The following is a 21,296-nucleotide window of genomic DNA, read 5'->3' as shown; positions in this document are numbered from 1 at the left end:
TCTTAAGGCGCCTGGTTAACTGATTCAACTGCATGCAAATTTATTTACAATGATTTTTAAAAATGTATTTATTAGTTATTGCATTCATATGTTACCAGTAATTTACAAGCAAATATACATTCACTGATCTTGAGCTAACTGTCACTTTTCTTTAAATCACATTCCTTCAATGGAAACATACTTTTGGAGGACATTTAAGTGGATATGAGCACTCTTAATAATACATTTGCAGCTATTGTTCCACTGCTATAAGTCTGCCTCAGCAACACATTGTTGCTAAGCAGCACTGTGACAGTGGGAAATGTCAGTTTCAGAAGTCATATTGTTAGCCTGAGTAAAGAAGGTCTTTCTCGCCATCACACCATGACAGGAAGCATCCATCCCTCCCACCATCCATCCAGGCAACCACTGACACTCACATTCACATCTAGGGGCACATTACAATCACCACTTAATCTAATGTGTATGTCTTAAGAGAAAACTGGAGTACCTTAAGAAAATCCAGGCAGGCACATACAAAGCCCACACAGAAAGGCCCCAGCTGGTGGATTCAAACCCAGGACTTTCTTGCTGCAATACCCTTAAAGGTCTAAACACCCTGGTTTGTGAAAAGCAAACAGTAGTATCCAAAGGTTGACCAAGAGTGAGAGCACCATCAGAAGATCAGTCCACTGAGAAACAAAGAAGCAACCTCACGCTCAAGAGTTAAAGCAGCAAAGGTCTTATCAAAAGATCATCACCTAATACGTATTTGTATTTTCTTCCTCAGGAAGGAAGTACAAATCTAAAAACCACGTGTATGTACCAGCAATTAACAACACAATATTATTAGCAGGCCAGTGAGAAAAAAAGTTGTTTTGGGGTTTTTTAAGATGGCTGGATTACAATAAATTGTCTGAGACAAATTAATTTGTCAAATAATGCCAAATTTATTTGCCAAATAATGATGTGGCACACCAAAAGGTGGTGGTGGGATTTTATTATTATAAAATCTGGTAGGGGTTTACACGCTCTCCTCCATTCAGAGAAATGCCTCGTGCAGGATAGTGAGCTCAAGCTACCTTAAGACCAAAGAAGAGTAAGCAGTGCTGGCTCCCGTGGTCTTTCCTAATCATTTACCTGACCTGAACCTCACTGATCATTTATGTAAGCAAAGCATTCCTGACAACACTAAAGGATCTTTGGAGGATTGCCAGACCTATTCAGTCAGTGCCATTCATGTCCATGTTGTTACTGCAAAGGTCGTAGTAAAGGTCTTGAATTTTTGTACTTGCTATTATTATTATTATTATTATTATTATTATTATTATTATTATTATTGTTGTTGTTGTTGTTGTTGTTGTTGTTGTTGTTGTTGTTGTTGTTGCTGCTGCTGCTGCTGTTTTTGTTGCAACAGGAGTGGCTAAGTACTAAAATAATTTAATCAGTAAACAAATAGAGTTATTAAACATCAAAGTATTGCTGTCAAAATGATAAAACATCACAAAAATAAAAACCTCAGTTCATTCATTCTAAATGAAAGCCTGTATGCTGAGTGTAGTACAAAAACTAACATACTATATTTTGAAATAATGCAACAGAGTTTATACTCTGTAAACAGTCCACATGAATGCATAATGGTACAAGCTTTTTATGAAAAATCTTTAGATTTTTTTTAATACTTGGCAGCAACCTCCCTAAATGGTCAGCAGGGGGAACACATGTCTTGAAAATAAAGAAATAAAAGCTTCCTCTTACAGTAAGTCCCCAAACAGAAAAGCAGCTGGTTTAACAAAATGTTAGTTTGTACTCCCGGACAGCATATAGGGGCAGTTATAAGTTAAATTGCTCTACCTCAGGTGGGCTTTCTTTTTTGGGTGGGGACAGGACCTACAGGTGTTTGGGGGCGTGGCTTGTGTTATAGGCGTGTGAGGAAAAAAAGTCGGTTTCAGGTGTTTCAGCATTCCCAGCCCTCGACGACTCAGGAAGTGAGTGCTGAAGCTTTGATTCGTCGTCAAGAAGCTACAAGATTTACTTATTTACTGAACACTACAGCTTCAAGGTCCGAACCTCTGCTGAATTTTTGTGAAGGAGAACAAACTAACAAGCTACAGAAAACAAAAAGGGTTGTCTCGATCCCGTGGGACTTCTCTTGGATCCTTCTTTGAAGATGCATTCCGCCAGATATGACAAAGATGTAAGTTTTGTACAACTTGATATGCGAGTCTTTATTTATTTATTTATTTATTTATTAAGTCTTGGGTATCAGCATTACCTCGGCGTTTCCTGTTTGGACACGCTCACAGTCGCACAGATCTTCTGAAGTTAGATCTGCTGCTGACAGGCTCTTTGTGGGCCGTGTCCACGACAAGACAGCTTTTCAGCTTTTTACAAATCAAAGTTGCATCTTTTAGGCAGGTTTAGTGTAATATCAGATCAACTATTAATGATTAATTATTAAGCCTGTGAGCTATTTCCGGTTACCACCTGAGAAGAGTTGTTTTCTGTTCCTGCAGTAAGAGGAAGTGAAACTGAGATGGTCTCAGACAGTCTGTTACTAGAAGTTTGACTGAATGTCATTTACATCTTTGAATTAAAAAAATCTAAACTGTAGATTGCCCCCAATCCAGAAACCTGGGTAGCCTGTGCTGGCAGAGAGGCCCTGAGATTTTCTCTTAGAAGCACACACATTTCTAAGAAACTATTCTAATATCCAGAGCAGCGTCACATTTCCAGTGATTTCCCAGCAAAAAGGTGTGGTGTGGCTTTTGGAGAATGGAGGCTGGTGGATGAGCAGGACTTCAGTTTTGACAATAAAGTTATTATTGTTGGCATTAAAAGCTTTTTACTGAACAATATTTACTCAGGCTTGCATGTTCAGTGCTAATAGGATGAGAAAACTGCCGAGAGCGTTCTTTGCCCAACCTACAGGTCAAATTTTCCAGGAACATGCATACATTATTTAAATGTCCATACCATTCTACTTATTTCATACGGTAATTCAGTCTTGTTTAAGACTCTGTGCATTAGCAGTGCATCATGTGGGTGGAAAGAAAAGTGACAGACAGCCAAAGGTGAATTTCTCTTAGCAAAGGGATTCATTAATGGTTTCAAGGCTTTGGTCAGTGCTGCTTAAAACTACTAGCACTTCAACTTCTCAGCTTAGTGAGAAACGTTCAAACTTCCAAGCAAGTTCACTGTGTGGTGTAGTGTGAATAAATAACAGGAACTATATATTGAAAGACATTAAGAAAGAGCTAACTAATAATGTGTTGAAATATCTCCAGTACCATCGTGTAGGTTGAGGATGCTCTCAATACCCAAGTAAGTGGAAGAGTGTTTTGTGACTCAATCTCTGACTTCTACTAAGACACAGAAAAATACTACCTTTTATATGAATTCTGAAATGTTACGCATATCTACAAGACTCAAAATCAAATGCTATATAGCACAAGAAGTTGTTGTAGATAGTAAACCTGCGCACATCTGTATGAACACGTTCAGTAGTTGTCCAGCCTTGATCATAAAGATGGTAAAAAATGCATCCAGTCCTTTAGGGTTTCTTAAAGTTGTGGCAAAATTTGAAATCTACAAAAGCTTTTAATGTTTCTAAATTTAAAAGTGTGCATATTGAAATGTGATAAATCAAAATCAGTTATTGTAAATGTGTGCTTGTAGTTCATTTGCAACTGCAGAATTACTACGTTGTCACATGTGGCCTCTTATCGTTACTATATTTACCACCACCTCACTGCCTGACCTATTTCCTTTTCCGATGTGGTGTAAAAACATACTCAAGTAACTCAGAACCTCTCTGACATGTATACATGCTCAAGGACAGAGTTGGGGATAGATAGATGGATGGGTGCATTAAACCCAAGAAGAAATCTTTTAAATGCAGAGCCACAGAGCTGACTGCCACACCTTACCTTTTTAATCTTAAAGCTATGACAGACTGTTGCTTGAACGAAACTTGTTGCATAGTTTCCCCAAGTTCTTTTTTCTTTTTTTTAAAGATTTGATTACTCACAATGAAGTCGATCTTAGATACTGGATCAAATGGGAATACTGTGATTAATGCACTCTGCCTGCTGTTTGTGTGGTGACTCAGCAGAGTTGGTAAATAATTCTTCAAGCAAGGCCGTGCTGCCTTTTCCTCTCTGTTTCGGCCTACATTTCAAATCCGCCATGTTAAAACTTAGCAACAAACGTGACGGGAACGCGGTGATGATGTCAAATCTTATGTTGACTTCACCGAGTGGTACATCCCTGTTAACGCTGACAAAACTGGAGACGGCTTAAATCTTACACTGTCTTAAATGCGGTCAGTAATGTTCAGCCTGACAGACTTTATTGCATAATTCAGCTTTAGCCAGCGTCTGCATCTTTGGGTACAGAATGTGCCAGTGGGCACGACCTGATGTATTGTTCTTCCTTCAGCACTGGGTAAGATGCAGTAAGGGATGATTTGTTGAATTATCTGTTCCCAACCTTCTGCCTGGTTCAACATTTTTCCCACTGTATGCTTGGAGCTATTGTCAGGTGAGGAATGTGTGTAGGCGTCTGCTCACTAAAACTTAATGACATCGCTGCAGTCTGTATTGTGCTGATTGGCTCTAGTGGTTGCCGTACCAAAGGCATATAAGGTAAAGCCATCATTTTTAGACAGAAGCGTGTTTATGGATTTTAAGGTTAACTACTGCATATGTTTAACAAGCTGCATAAAGCCTGCTGTGGCTCCAGAGGGAGCTCGGTAAAAAATCTGCATTAATTGATGTCACTTAGGTCACCATCTAGTGAGACTGCACACTAGTTTTACAGAGAAAAGTCTGGGTGTCTGGAGTTAAAAACAAGTGGCCAGCCTGTCCTCGTCTCTGCCCGAGGCGATTAGCTAGAGGCTGTATTAGCTGCTGCTATCATAACGCAATGGATCTGCATTGTGTGTGTAATGTAGCCTCTAGGGCTGCGCAAGGGAAAAATAAAGAAGAAAAATTTCTGGATTTTAGTCTATTGATTTTGATATATAAATTGTCCCTCAGTAGTCTAACAATGGTATGGCAGTACAATACTTGGCCTCTTGTGAGCTTTGTATCATTGTGGAGCTGTGACTCTGCAGCCCCCAAAAAACTTCAGAAAGTCCACGTCTAAGAAATGCACAGGGCTACACTTGAGTTAAAAGAACAGAACAAAGGCGTCGCTGTCCTTGTTTTTTTTCTTTTAAATATCTGATAGGATTGCACAGAATACCAGGTGGCACCTATGTGAGCAAACACTGGTGTAGAAACATGGCAGCTTGCATGTTGCTCAAATTTTGTTCACACCCGTCTAAGAGTCTTAAAGGATCAGTGGGTGTGTATAAGTGTGTATCTGGAAACGCGTAGTACTTTAAAAAATAGATTTGTTATGGTACCACAAGTTTTATTTTTATTTATATGTATATGTATGTGTATATATATATATGGCTTTGCATGTCATCATCTAAACGACACCATCTGTAAGCACTTAGCAGTTCCCTTTGGCTGTGGCTTAAATGTCAACTGTGTCAGTTCTGTGTTCCTTCTTCACTAGTGGTGGTTGACTACCGCAAATTGCGTAACATTTGTCTTTGTCTTTCTTAGCAATTTATTATTATAGTCATTAGATAAACGATTATGTCAAAAATGAAGATGTATAGAGTCCTTTAAAAAAACAATCAAGTGAAATGGTAGTATCTCAAAGTATAAGAAACTGCTTTTGAATATACTAAAAAAAACACAGTAAAAGCTCACAAGTAAGCTTTGAGGCCACACCTCATGGTTGAACTTTCCTGCTTGTAAGACTGGTTAGACGACAAAGACGCGCTCAGTGACTACTGCACCCATGTGGTGAACCAGATTGATTTCTTGTTAACCATTAACAACTTTTTAAGTTTGAAGCCAGTGGTGTAATGGAGTTTGGTGTAGGTGTAGACAACCTGTCCTTGAGCAACACACCATATGCAGCTCCAAAGTCATGAAACTTGAAACACTGGGGGCAATGGTTTAGATCTTCATTAGATGACTGCACTGCTTTAAAGTTAATTTGGGGCTAAAGGAAAAAAAAAAGACTGCGCTTTGCTAAAAGGTGTTTGCTTCTTCAATTGTTTGGCAAGTGCTTCTTTTGAACTGCGACAAGATGATGCATCTGTCTGATAACCCCTCCTCTTCTTCTTATTCATACTGTAGTGTTGTTTTTGTGTGTGTGTGTGTGTGTGTGTGTGTGTGTGTGTGTGTGTGTGTGTGTGTGTGTGTGTGTGTGTGTGTGTGTGTGTGTGTGTGTTTTGTGCTCCTCCTTCTTTGGTTGTAAAGATGGGGCAATTGGTACATACCACTCAAATCTCCCCCTAAATCTCTCTCTTCTCTTCCTTCTCTACCTTTATTGCCATTGCATATAGCACATACAATGACATTTGTTGTCTCTTTTTAATAAAAGAAAGTTGTTTTCTTGTTAACCATTAACAGCTTTTTAAGTTTGAAGCCAGTAGTGTAATGGAGTTTGTCCAATAAATAAAAACTTCTATGTAATGATATAAAAAAGCCAATGTATAAAGATTTCAATGTGCTTGAGAGGTTAAAATCGTGCAAGAGTTTAAAGTACTTTAAAACCATACATGCCACAAAAACCCACTTAAATGCCTTAAAAATGAAAAATAAAACTTTGTAGAGGGGCTCTTACTGTGCCTTGGAGCAGCTGGAATGATGCTGGAAAACTGAGAATTGACTTTAGTTATGGCTGCTGGATTAAAAACCGTTTGTAAAACTGGAAGTACGGGTCTCTAAAGCCCTGCTACATGTTCCAGATGGCAACATTTGAGAACCATTGAGCTAAGCTAGCTAGCTAAAGATCCATTTCGTTACTATGAGTCATCTCCTGTTGCTGTGGAAACAGGTAACTTCCTTCAATACTTCTACACTTGTGTCTGTCCTATTTTGTTTTTGTTTTTTTTCTTTTCTGTTTATATCCACAGCCTTGAGGTGTTGCCGTAGTTGGTTACCACCAGATGCCAACAATAACGAGCCCTGTAACGGTTGCGCTCTCACTCTTGTGTGGTATGCTCACACAGAAGCTTCAGTGCTTGTGTCTTTGAAGGTTGAAGTTCTATTGCAAGGCTGTGTTGTTAAGTATGCTTGTGCATTTTTAAGCAGGCATATTTAAATGCCAGAGCTTTCTTAGCAGGTATACGCTGTAAACCTGCACATCAACTAGGCTACATTAGTTTCTGCCAACATCTTCATAGTTCAGTGTTGACTGATGGCCTACAGTCATTTAGGGTGGCATAGCTCACTGAGTTGGTATTTAAAAAAAAAATGCTGCATATTCAGAATGAGAGAGTATTTCCTTCTTCTAGCGAAGAATAGAATATGGTGAAAAGTATGTAATAGTTTTATTGGGCTATGATCAGGGTGACTAATAAGGAGAGACCCTGGAGCACTTGCTGACCCCATATCTAATGATTCCCCTCATTTTAGCCCATGATTGCTGTTCCAGATTCCAATTAGAAAGCATGTGTGGAAGCCCTAGCTGGGCAAGAATAGGCCTTAATTGCCATGAGTTATCATCTAGACTCATGTAATTGAGCCCCCATCTTAAGGGGCAGCACATCTGACAAATTGATTTAATACCAAAGTGATTCTCCATCCCTAATGGCACTCTGGCTTCTTCACTCAGGGGCTACTGGCACTGAATTCATTGTGTGTTGATTACTAACAGGCCTAAAACCTTTCTCTCTGTCCACCCACTTGAGCGAGATTGGTAACAGACTTTCATACAGTATCGGCGCACACACACACCCTGAAGCACATGTCCATATTATGATTTCTTTATCTTGGTTATCATGCTGAATTTCTGAATGTAAGCGTGTGTGCTGCTGCGTGAATAAAAAAGGCACAGTTACTAAACTGGTTTTGTCAGTGTTGTGTAAAAACAAGTCACCTGTCTGAATTTGTCACTCCTGGAAAGTAGTCCAAAGTGTTTCACAACACACGTAACTGCTGCATTGCAGCAACATATTACTTGGAATAAAACAGTTTTTTCTACCTTGTATACAGGGAGCTCATTTCTTCATGACAGCCAATGAAACATGTGAAGTTTAAAAAGTAAAGCTTGAAGAACTCACAGATGTGCTTTTCACTTCTGTTGTGGGAATAATGAGTTTGCAAAGTTGTTTCTGTAATTAAAAGTATAAAAATCACTTTGAATCTACATTTCAAAATTTCATAGAAATGGTAGGTTTGAACCATAGATGGAGAAGATAATAGCGAGAGGCAAAAATAATTTGTACCCATAACAAACCCACAGCAGACCTGGGTGCACCTTCATGCTTTGCAGCATCGTTTATTTGCTGTATACACACAGTTGGCTGCAGCTCTCTCTCGCTGCCAGCCGCACACACGGACGACAACAACAATACTGCAGGACCCAGTTCCGTGCAGGTGCGTCCGCCTTCCCTGCACGGCACTGCAGGCCATGCCCCACCACAATACCACTCCACGCAAAAGTCAAAAACATGTATTGATCATGGTAGTCTGTACATTACATACAGAGATTTGACTTGTGCAGACAAAAATCTACCATTAAACACTATAGGCACTACACACAGTGCCACACCCTAAATGACATCATCCTCTAAATGGCACCATTATTTATAATGTCAACAAGTAGTTTTTATGAAACGAACTAACAATAAAGACCATAAGCTAATTAGGAAAACCTTTATTAAAGTATCAATCAAATGAGCAGTACACTAATTCTCTAATAGATTTCTATACTGCTGACCAGAGAGAACTAGCTGGCCATTAGGATACATTGGCTTCATTTTTCAGACCCAGGGGCTATGCCCATCTTCTCTACAGTCTGTTTTAAAGACCCACTTCTTACCGGTGAATTTTGGTCACTATTTAGGAAGGTTTAGGAAAAACTAAATATTTCTCTGTAGCTCGCGGTGTAAATGTTGTCTGCACTGACAATGTGGCTTCCTTTCTGTTTGCTCACTGTGTTTTTTGTTCTCTTTCTGCATCAGGGTCACAGCAAACATGAGCGGATCGACTTTTTAACCCAAAAAGAGAAGGCACCACCAAAGAGCAAGACTGGCATCGTGATTGGTGTTGTTGTGGCACTTCTCATCCTTTCAGCCGTCGCAGCTTTCCTCATTTGGTTTTTTGTCTGTGAGTATTAAAAGCTTTCTTTGAATATGCTGTCCAGGGTGGGTGCTTGGCGTGCGTGCTTTGAAATGCTTGATAAATTCAAGATGAAGACAATTGCTGGACATTGTGTGCAGACGATCTGTCCGAAAATCAGAGTTGTCTTTGACAGAATGTAAATGGATAGTTGCGTTGTTAACATTGCTTACTGCCAAACCTTTTAGAGCATGATAAACAGAGAAGTAGATCATTTACACTTGCTGTGAAAGCACAGCTCTTTGAATGTGAGTGCAAGAGTGGCTTGTTTGGGTTTTGTAATTTCCCATTAGTGTTAGCCTGTTTGACAGCTCTGACGTTCTTTTTAATAACGCAAAGGAGAAAAATGTCACAGAGACCATGGCGCAGCTTTCTTGTCATTTACACATACGGAGCCTGATAAAAAGGCTTCTGAAGTCTTGATAAACACCGTCTTGATTTAACTGACTGTTTTAATTGGCCTGAGAAGCAAACTGTCGTCACAGCATAAGATTGCACTGTACAGTCTCAGCTTGTGCTTGAAGGCCTGTTGAAAACTTTCCCCTTTCATCAGAAGCAACCATCTCATCCCATTTTGTTGATCAAACACTTAACTCTCATCTGCTTCTCTTCCAAGTTAAAGATGCTGATTCAGATGCCGCCCTCAGTAAGCAGCTCCGTCAATCAGTACCGGTTTTTAGCGGGCGTATGACGCTGGTTAATCAACCTTATGACCAAAACCTGGAGGACGCCAACAGCCCAGAATTCCAGGCTCTGGCAGAAAAATTGGAGACAGTTGTAAGTCTGACACCCTGTTTTGTTCCCTTTCTGTCATGTGCATTGTTATTGTTAACTATTTAGAGCAGAGTTTTGAGTGCTCTTCTTAAGGATTAGCACTGAATGTTGTTTGCCATTGAGGAAATGCTTTTTTAAATATGTCCATCCCAGTGCACAGAAAGCGCTAAAGGGCACATTTGTGTGGGTGGAATAAAACTCCGTGCATTCCCTGAGTAATTCCCTCAACAGCATCTCCTATTATTGGAGGCAGTGGAGATGTTTGTAGCACCACTTAGGAGAATGTTGATAACAAAAAGCCCTCCCTCAAACCCATCAAGCGCACACTTGCTCACTGAAAGCTACATAAGTGAGGGTGTTAGATGAGAATTAGAGTGGAAGTGCTGGACAAGAATATTAGATGACTAGACAATTGGATGAAAGCTTTGCGATGCGCACCCCTGCTTCCAAAAAAAGTTGGAAAGGATGCCGAGTAAAATCTAGACAATATATAATGCACTCATTTCCATATCACTGAACCCTTATATTTAATCTAAAAACAAGAACAAAGACAGCATTGCATGCTGTAAGTAAGAATATTTAAGAAAATCTACACACATTTTGAATTTGATGCAAGCAACATGTTTTGTTTTTGTTTTTTAAAGATACCCAATCACATTTACCACTGTATTGCATCATCTCTCTTTTTACCAGCACACCGAGTGTCCTGAGGATGCTGTAGTTTAGAAAGCAAGTGTTTGCTAATTCTTGCTTGATATTGGATTCCAGCTGTTCAGAGCCTCCCTTTGTTTTAGTTTCAGTCTACTGAAAAATATTACATGATGTTGTGTACAGGTACTTCAAGAAAAATTCCCCAATTTTGATTTGTCTGTGCAATTCCACTTCCCTTCAGTCCATCTTAAATGAGCTCTGACTTGGAGAATGCAGCGTTTTTCTGACCCAAGTCATTTTCGCTACTTAATCAAGTCTGGTTTTTGGTTTTGTTGAACTAATTTTTCTCCCCATTCTTGCTTCTAAAAAAACTCCAGTCTGCTGTTAAAATAGATAAATAAATAATGATTAAGCTCTAATAGATGTGAAATCCTCCACTAGACATTTTTTCAGCTTAACTTTCTAGCATGTTTTTTTTCAGTATCTGATTCAAAACGGTAAATGGACCTATACTTATATAGCACTTTTCTACTCTACCTGAGCACTCAAAGCGCTTTATACAACTTGCCTCATTCAGCCATTCACACCAATTCATACAAGCACTTTTTTTCTATGCTTTTTCCTGAGTAAGTGCTTTCTGTCTAACATCGCATACATTCATACGCCGATGGGTGGATCGGAGAGAAACTTGGGAAAAGTATCTCACCCTAGGTTATTTGGCACACAGACTGGGCGCAGCCAGGGATTGAACCAAAAACCTTCTGATTCGTTTTTAAAAAAAAATGACTGTAGTTTTCAGAAAGACCAAAATATTTCTGGTCTGTCTTTGTGCTGCTTTCAGTCACATATAATTTATAAAAAGAAGGCAAATTAAGCTTTTGTTTCAGCTCTTATCACTAACTATTATACTAACTACTATGCTATTTATATGTTGAGTATGAACACATGCAGAGATCTTATGAATATTAAGTGGAATACATTGTCTCTCCACAGCTGGGGAACTATTTAAAGAGAGATCCAATCCTTGAAAAATACTACACCAAATCTGTAGTCACTGCATTCAGGTACTGTTGTGATCCTGAGTTCTTCTATTTTTTTTTTTTTTTTTAGTAGTGAACAGTCCGCTACAGTGCTTGTTTAGGTTTGATGTCCAAAAAAGAAAAAAAGATGCACTAAATCTTGAAGGAAGAAAATGATTGTTTTGCACAGAGGTTTTTGTTTTTGCTAGCATTACAGGATTCAATGTGGTCTAATTGGTTAATACCGCCTGGAGCTATGCTTGTAGTATTCCACAGTAGTAATATATGAATCAGTGGCTAGTAGCAGTAACTAATAATATTAGCTATTTTAGCTTTTGGTATTTAGCTGTTTAGGTTTTTGTGACCTCTTGAATGCTCAAGTCTGTTTCTTTGATTCCATTTCCATTTGTCTGCTTACACCAGCGAGGGCGTGAAAGCCTACTACTGGTCTCAGTTCAACATTCCACACAGCGACCTGGAGATGATACCGGACGTTTCAGAGGAGCGGATCTTGGATGCACTGGAGAGTGGCATTAGGCAAAGCCGCTCGGCAAGTGCCCCTGATGTCAAGATCAGTCAAGTCACTGCCTCACGTATGTAACACCAGGGTCTGGTGGGGGGGTCACAAGACGTATTGCCCTAGTTGGTTTTAGTATTTGATTTTTAAAAATCAAGAAAGATAAAGCTTTGTGAATACAGATCAGAATAGCGTTATTGTTGTATGCTTTCCAAATTGGTATTCTGTGTGCTTTGTATTTATATTACAGGGGCTTGCTTTGAGTTGTGCTGATAAGATGATAACTGATAAGCCAGACCTCTCAGCTTGTGCTGCATCTGAGATTGCACATTTTATGCTGTTTGGATCCTCTAATGATATTAGCTGGGGCCTGGCCTCACTCGAGACAGCCATTTTTCTTCCTTCTGTCTTCTCAGCATTCACGTTGCATTTGTCCACATCCTGGCCACCAGCCAAGTGTTGGCCCTGTGACTCAGTGGTTTCGGTCCTCCTTTTAAAATGATTTCTGTGGGTATGATTTGATGTTGCTGTCCCAGATAGTTAGACAGAGATGTATGAGTTGCTGCTGTAGGGCAAGGTGAGATGGAGCAGAAAGAGCTACACACCATCACCGGTTCCCTTAACCGCAGGGAAATGGAACAGAAAATGTGCAACCCAAATATTTTAGGCTCATGCATCAAATTCTATCAGCCTCCCAACTTTAGTGACCCATTCTTACCTTTCCTTCTGTTTCTCTGTCACCCACCCCCTCTCTCTGTCTCTAGTCACGGATTCTCGTATGGCCAGGGACCCAAGAGCCAGTGAGTACTGCATGTCCCATTTCAATCACTCGCAGTTGTAATTTTCCAGCTGGCTTGATGCTCACGCTCCTGCCAGTCTGTAACGAATGACTGGTCTATCCTGTACTGTACATGTGCTGCTGCTATAGTCAGAGATTGAGAACTGAGTATCAGGCAAGAGTGAGACACTTTTCTTTGACTCCGTCTGATGGGTTCTAACGTTCAGATGTATTATTTTGCATTACCGTAATTGCCGTCCTCACGTTAACATCAAGTGACGGTATAGAACTAACTACTGATGACTTATTTCTTCAGGCAAAAGTCTATTCATTTATTTACAATATTTGTGTAAATGTGTTTTACAAAGTCACTACAGGCCATGATGATGATTATGTTTTCTTTTGGCTGTTTCCTAGTGCCACATGTCCCTGCACACTCTGATTTAACCAGTGTTCTCATTCACAGATGATTGTTTCTACCGTCTGGAAGCTGACACAAATCCCCAGAATTTTTCATCTCCAGGGTACCCCACGGGCTACCCCCCCAAGTCACGGTGTCAGTGGCAAATCCGAGCCTCGGAGGAAAACGTTATAGTTGTCAATTTCCTTTATTTCTACATTGAGGATGACTGCTCAGACGACTTTGTCTACATCTATGACTCTTTGAGTCCAGACGATTCTCAGGCCATTACAAAGTAAGTAGTGGTGTAAATATCCAGAAGGCTTGTGGTAGGAGTATGAATAATGATTCTTTATTAAAGGAAATTAAAGGATAATACCACTATGCCATTTACTAGCTAAATGTCTTTTTGTTGTTACTGCCGTATTCCCTGTGAAAGAAATTCCATTATTTAAAAAAATACAAAAAATGTGATCAAATATCGAGTATGATATCAAATAAGCCATAACACCTATCAACATGTTGGCTTTTCAGCCCATTAGTATAAAAGGTGGTCAATTGTGCACTTTTCATAGAGGTCTGCTGTGCATTTTTCCACAGACACACCTGTGTATTTGCCTGCTAAACTACCAAAAACTGCGTTTGTAGTAGTTCCCACTATGCTGTGTATCTTCAGGACCACATTATGTCATGACTAATAGAGATAAGGTGACAAAAAGTAAACCAGTTAATTGAGCTTTTGTTTCTACAGTACATCAGGTAAACTGTAGTATTGCTGTAAACCTTGGTAAGAGGATTTCTACCAACATTTGTCTTTTTAGTCCCGATGATCAAAGAGATTCACAGAAGAGAACTGGTTACTTTATGTTTGACTTAAAGGTTGCAAAAGGATATCTGAACAAATATTTTCTTGATGTAGGTGGAACATGTTCCACTCCAATCCTTTCACTGGATTTTTGATTACATTTTTTGGGGGCTCTGAAAGCCTTTAGTGCTATATGTCCCGTTTATTGTCAACTTCTGAGACCTTGGTGAGATTGAGTTGGCTCAAAAGGGACCTCTCCTTTCAAACGTGTGAAAGGTGCCACCCTGAATCCTGCTACAGCACTGTCTGTAATTGCACTTTGTGATCAGTGGGATGGATATGATTCTGAAACTACAAGCTCCTGAATGCAACATCAGTTGTAGCTGCAGGCAATTTCAAACCCAGAAACCACTGCCAAACACATGCGTGTTACCAAGTGATGCATACAATTTTTATAATACTATTGAGTGATCAGCTTTATCCAAGGTGACATGAGGTTTATGAGAGCCATAATATAATACTCTGTAATGACATTATTCTACTGAGGGTAGATGTATTGCTGCTCTTGCAGCGTCATTCACACCTCCGTGGCTCTGCTGCCAGCAGAGCCATGCTAAAACTTTTTTGCTAATGTTCCCATTGTTTGACTTTGAAAGTCGGCCTAAGCAATTTCTGTCCATCTCTCTGCTTCATTTTCTCTTTCTCCACTTCCCTCTGCTTATCTATTGATTTCTTCTCAAATTATTATTATTATTATTTTTTTCTATGAAGCATTTTAAATCTGTTTGCTGTATCGGTGTTTTAGTGCTTCTGGCTAAAAATGCATACAGTTACGTTTGCCCTCTCTTAGTTGGAGCACGTAATCTCCAGTCAGTAAATGCATCAGACACATGACTTGGCTTCATGGTTGTCTTTCCTGTTTTCAGACTGTTTTTTGGTTTCCATAATCATAATCAATTTTGTTTACCTTGCTGCTTTACCGCTTCTCCTTGGTTCACAGGAAGTGTGGTCAGAGGCCTCCTTCTAACCCTCTGGAGGTTGTGTCATCTAACAACATCATGCTGATTAACTTTATAGCTGAGACTGATGCTCAGAAGCCTGGCTTCCAAGCTGCGTACAGTGTGATCCCCAAGGCTGATGGTAAAAAAGCAGACATGCATCTAGATGTGCCAAGATGTTACCTTTACACGTAAATCCATGACAAACTCCAGTATGTTCTGTAAGAATCTAAATGTATGACATGTTCATTTCAGTTACGTGTGGTGGCAGCCTTTCTCAAAAACAGGGAAACTTCACTTCCCCACTTTACCCAAGCTTTTATCCTCCTGCTAAAGACTGCAAGTGGACCATCACGGTATGTACCACTCTGCCTTTCCCCAGCCCCTCCTCTGCTTGAACCTTTACCCCCCCACACACCCCCTGCTCCTCCTCCTTCACCATGCTTAGCCTGCCATGAGAGAGATGCTGAGGCAGCACTACTGCTCAGTACCTCTTCTATCTTCATCTGTCAGACTGCTGTTTCTACTGCAGTTCTAGCTGGGCTGCAGTGTTTTGTGTGTTCGGTTGAGTTTGTTGGTGTGCATGTAGTGTGTGCGTGTGCGCGCGCTCAGTTCCATGATAGCTGTAGCTTGGTGTGTATCTTAGTTCTGTGTGTGAAGGGAGGAAAAAAAAAAAGACAATCAGCTATTCTTTTGTATTACAGGTCGCTCCTGGGAGCAAAGTACGGCTGAGGTTCACCATGTTTCGCATGAAAGAGCCTGGAGTGGACACGCGTTTATGTCACAAAGACTATGTGGAAATTATGGGAAACAAGTAAGATATTCAGTTCCTCATATTGATGTCCAAAATAACACAAAGTTGATTCTGATACCTTTTTGTTTCTGTCTTTTCCTCATTGTGCCAAGGCCACAGCGAAATATTATTAGAATGTGAAAACTAAAATGTGGTATTAACAGGTTCACATTTGGTGTGTATCCTATCAACCTATGACATCATGATGCACCAATAGCATAATTACCTCTGACCAGTTAGAATCATGTGGTTTTTATAGCTTTATCACGTGAGGAGAGATAAGAACCTAATAAAGATGAGGTTGTATTGGAGGATGGGATCCAACATGCGACTTTCATCCACAACAGTTGGTTTTACGTCCCATATGAAATGTGGTATTTTTCATTTTTAGTTGCAGGAGTTGTAATTATTGGCAGTATTTTCATCTAAAAATATCAGCTAAATATGTTTTTCAAAAAAAAAGCCTTTCTGGGATTCCTTCATGGCATATAGAAGGTCAATTTGTCCATGTGCTGTTTTGTTCCTATAATTTCAAACCTATGAGATTTTGTGATCAGTGATTAACAGTGATGGTCGTGGAGAAGTAATTTTATTTGCTAATAGGCCAATACCAGTCAGGTTAATACTAATGTTGGCTGATATATGTACTATATCTACGCATATGTATATATCTGTTAACAAAGCTGTTTCCTTACTTCCTGGTCTGCTTTGACTGCCTTGTGTATTTTCCTTGTTTATTTACAGTAAACTGGTTTGTTTACAACTTTTCTGTCTTGTGCTGCCTCTTCAGAATCTGAGCAATTACTTTTTCACCAAAGCTGCCATAACCCTATCCAAAACTTAAACTGAATTTTGCTTTTGTGTTCCAGGTATTGTGGAGAAGTTGCATCGCTGTCTTTGACCTCTGACACCAACGTTCTAGTGGTTAATTTCCACTCTGATAGGTCTCACACTGACAAAGGCTTCAGTGCAGAGTACAGTTCCTATGATCCTTCAAACCGTAAGTCTTGTCTCTCAACTAAATTTACACAACATGTTGTGTTATGAGTGAAATGTCTGTCACAAAGTGATGGTGACGGCTGTGAGACTGCACAGTAACCATGTTGTTAGATGGTAACTGACTGGTAGTCAAACGGAGCTGTTCATTGTTGATGCTCTGATCAACAGGGGCAAGCATTGGCAGCATGACTCGTCTTGTGAAAATGCATAACTCTGTTTTGCTCAATTTGTCACTATACCCCCCCACCCACCCATGTTTTCTATGTGTTATGGGATAAGCTTGCCCTGACCGGTTTGCCTGCACCAATGGCCTGTGCATCGACCAGAAATTGAAGTGTGATGGCTGGAACGACTGTGGTGACATGAGCGATGAGAGGCAGTGCAGTAAGTTCGCCTTTATCCCTGCCCCGCTTTTCCTACCTTTATTCCTCAGAACTACTTCTTTTGGCATCCTTATTTGTGAATTTCCCAATCATTCATGTATACATCTTCTTAAGATGAATTGTTGAAATTTCTGTTGTTTCAGATTGCAATAAGGACCAGTTCGCTTGCAGTAATGGCATGTGTAAACCGAAACTCTGGGTGTGTGATCATGTCAACGACTGTGGGGATGGAAGTGATGAGAAAATATGCGGTAAGTATTCCCACCTCTTAGAGGACTGTTCAGGAAATGCAAAAACCCTATTTAGCCTATTTGCTGTGCTAATTGTGTTAACATTAAAAGTCCATCACCCCTACTACTACGGCCAGTGACGACTTGGCTGTGTACGCTCATTATTCTATCTAGAATGGAGTTTGTTTGAAGCCTTGCCCAGTCTGCTCAGCGTCCTGTCAGATGCTTAATCATATACAATACATGCGAGAACTCTGGAGGCAGATTTTAATGGCTCCTGTGGCTGCACCACTAATGTCCTTCTAGAACTCATTGGATTGTCTTTTGTTCAAGTTTTTATTTATTTATTTATTTTAAAATTTTATTGCAATTTCTTCACCTTGTGTTCTATTGCCTCAAGGTTGTGCCCAAAATGAGTTCCAGTGTGGGAACGGGGATTGTCTGCCACAGAGTGTTCAGTGTGATGATAAGCAAGACTGCAAAGATGGGAGCGATGAGGTTGGTTGTAAAACTGGTGAGTGTCTTCTGTTATTCTCTTCCCTTAAAAATCCCGCCAACATTAATGATTTATTTGGGTTGTTTGTTTTTAAGCATCTTACACAAACCATTAAATAATGAACCTTGATCCACAGCTCAGCAGTTATAGCAGTTTAACAAAGACGTTTCTCTGAAGACCTGATTCTTAACCCGAAACATTTTATGTTAGCTTTGTGTTTCTTTTTGTTTCATTCCCTCCTACTCTGTACTTCGCTCTTTATCAGCTTCCCTTTCGCTCACTCAGACACACACAGGGGGCACCCTTGCATTTCCTTTTGATTCTCACTTCTGTGAATAAAGAGGGATATTAGACCTGAACCCCAATCAATATGTCCAATCAATGCAATCAGCTCCTCAATCACTCTGCATTGTGTATTCAAGCGTCACTTTGAAGCCTCTCTGATTGCATACTGTTTTACTGGTTAAAGCGTGTTTTGATTTTGGGACGTGTCTCCACCCCACTACAGATACGAGTATATGCACTGACTATAGCTTCAAGTGTAAGAGCGGAGTTTGTATCAACAAGGTGAATGCCGAATGTGACCGCGTCCAGGACTGCTCTGATAACTCTGATGAGACCATTTGTGGTAAGACGTGCTTTAATTGCTTCACCCCTTGCGAGATTTGGGTTTTTAAAAATTGCTGTGAGTGGTCCTAATCTCTTCACTGCCATTCAGGTTAGATTGGAGAGGCTGGGCTGAGCTGCATGTTGGCTGTCTGTTAGAAAAGAGCCCCAGGCCTCGACTGCTTTTATTTCATTCTTTGAAAGCAGCTCTTGTTATCTCTGAACTTTTTTGGGGTTTTTTTTACCTACATTTCAGCCTCAGGCTTTGTCTGTATTTATTAATTTAATTTCTTTTCTTTTTTGTTTTGTTTTTTGGATCGGCTAATACGCATGTATGCCTTTTATTAAGATTCCAAAGAGTCATTATTACATTTGAAGCCAGGTTTGGCATCATGATGGCTTTAACTTAATCTCAGTTTCTGATTTTTCTCTCTTGCTTCCTCTCTGCCTCTGTTATATTTTCTGTCAAATTACAGATTGTGGCACCAGGCCTTACAAGCTGAATCGCATCGTAGGAGGGCAGAATGCTGAGCTAGGGGAGTGGCCTTGGCAGGTTAGCCTTCACTTCTCAACCCACGGACCGACTTGTGGTGCCTCAATCATCTCTAACACGTGGCTTCTTTCGGCCGCTCACTGTTTTGTCACCAGCAACTCAGAGTAAGTCACAGATCCGTAGCACTCATACACAACTGTAGTTCTCTCTGTGTAACATACAAAGTGTGCAGAAAAAAACCCAGAGTTCGGCAAAAAATTGCAGAAGGAATCTTGGTGGTGGTGGTGGTGGTATCCTGGGAATGTTTTAATCAGAGTGCCCTATAGGTGGTGCACTAAGCATACTGTTCAGACTGAGACAATTGAATTATGACTGAGCTTGAGATGGGTTTATTTTCACATATTTGCCATACAAAGCATTTAGTATTCCTAACAGTTCTACACATTTTATTTTTTGAATAATTTCTTAATCCAATCTAAAAGTTAAATGCAAAACTAAGCATGAGTGTAGCAGGAGCTGCATTTGTGAAGTTTTAAATAAAAAGTTTTTGTTTAGCGTGTAAGACAGGTCTGGTCATTTTTGTGTGACACCAAAAAATGTGAGATGTTTTTTGCTTTCAGTTCAAGACTTTTTTTTTTTTTAAATTTATTTATTTTGGTCGAGCTGACAGAACCAACAGCAGTGATTAAAGTCTTAAATGTTGTTGCAGGGCTGTTGTAATGGATTACATTAGATTATGCCATGCTTACTCATATTTCTTCCCTATTTTATACCTAAATATATAAAAATGTCAAACTTTCCTCCATGATACTGTACTACCGCAGGAGCAACAATCCATCCAGCTGGCTGTCCTACAGTGGCATGCAGAACCAATACAGCCATGACAACGTGCAGTCCCGCAAATTGAAGAGAATCATCCCCCACCCGCTTTACAATCAAATGACATTTGACTATGACATTGCTCTGCTGGAGCTCAGTGAACCTCTGCAATTTGCCAATACCATACAACCCATCTGCCTACCCGATTCCTCCCATGTTTTCCCAGCAGGCATGTCCTGCTGGGTCACAGGCTGGGGCACTCTCCGAGAAGGAGGTATTATAAGTGTAATGGTGATTCTCTGAACAACTGTAGTCATTTTAAATTTAATTTAAAAAAATATCATTTATGTATTTATTTTTTGGTGACCCACTCTGTTCTTTACATTCCATTCACTGTCCATACCGTTTCCTAATCTCTCCAATCACGACATACTCCTCTTGCACTTCTTCCTGTATCCCTTTCTCTAATCTACTTTATTCCCTATACATGTATTAACACAGACACCGGCTCTCCTGTGTCACCTCTTAAACCTTCATTAGCTAACATTAATCTACCCCGTTAACCAGTTACTGTAGAAAACAGTCATTGGTTTATACCTTTTTTATGACAGCACTGGAAGGCAAGGTCATGTGACACAGTACTGATCCCTTTGTCGTACTCTAGCAGGTCAAGCTGCACAGATTTTACAGAAAGCATTAGTGAAAATCATCAATGACTCCGTGTGTGACGTGGTCACAGAAGGCCAAGTCACCTCCAGGATGCTCTGCAGTGGATACTTGTCTGGAGGAGTTGACGCATGCCAGGTGAGATTGTGTGCACATTTCCTAAAGGCATGGAAAAAAAACCAATTTGTTGATGTGGGCAGATCGCATCCAAATGCAGTCTAACAACCATTCTCCTCCAACCGTGATCACCAGGGTGACTCTGGAGGCCCCCTGGTGTGCTTCGAAGAGAGCGGGAAGTGGTTCCAGGCGGGCATTGTGAGCTGGGGAGAGGGCTGCGCTCGTCGGAACAAGCCTGGTGTCTACACGCGCGTCACCAAGCTCAGAGAATGGATTAAACGGGAGACAAATATTTGATGTTTGTGTGGGGAACAGGCTGGGTTGCAGAGTTAACCCATCCTGTTGCTCAAGGTCATCAGTGCTTTAAAAAAAAACCCATCAGACTAAACATGTTATTCTGATCAGAACAAAGCTACTCGCATCAGCTACTTGACTTCAGGCATGGTATTTTATGTAATTTTTAAAGACGATCTTTAGCACAATGAGCATAGTTACCCCCATCAATTCATGACCTCTTTAAGCGGTAAATACAGAGAGAAATATGAAATATATAGTTTGTGAATTATTTTTTTCACTCTT

General features: G+C 40.1%; 1 protein-coding gene across 1 annotated transcript; it reads left to right on the top strand.

The window, feature by feature from the left end:
• Positions 1-1,936: 1,936 nt before the first annotated feature.
• On the top strand, positions 1,937-21,244 carry st14 (ST14 transmembrane serine protease matriptase). Its single transcript, XM_085365824.1, has 19 exons — positions 1,937-2,176; positions 9,017-9,161; positions 9,790-9,950; positions 11,592-11,662; positions 12,041-12,210; positions 12,899-12,934; positions 13,379-13,607; positions 15,118-15,257; positions 15,371-15,471; positions 15,820-15,929; positions 16,778-16,908; positions 17,187-17,291; positions 17,434-17,541; positions 17,921-18,034; positions 18,525-18,644; positions 19,099-19,279; positions 19,940-20,208; positions 20,599-20,738; positions 20,853-21,244. Exons 1-19 carry the CDS (start codon positions 2,150-2,152, stop codon positions 21,012-21,014), a joined length of 2,520 nt encoding a protein of 839 aa, XP_085221950.1. The 5' UTR covers positions 1,937-2,149; the 3' UTR covers positions 21,015-21,244.
• Positions 21,245-21,296: the final 52 nt, after the last annotated feature.

The sequence above is a fragment of the Diplotaxodon limnothrissa genome, linkage group LG11 (genome assembly GCF_057381915.1).
Source record: "Diplotaxodon limnothrissa isolate DT_005_m linkage group LG11, D_limnothrissa_male_GT1.1, whole genome shotgun sequence".
Taxonomy (NCBI): domain Eukaryota; kingdom Metazoa; phylum Chordata; class Actinopteri; order Cichliformes; family Cichlidae; genus Diplotaxodon; species Diplotaxodon limnothrissa.
The sequence above is the reverse complement of the archived record's forward strand: the minus strand, read 5'-3'. Positions and strand labels throughout refer to the sequence as shown.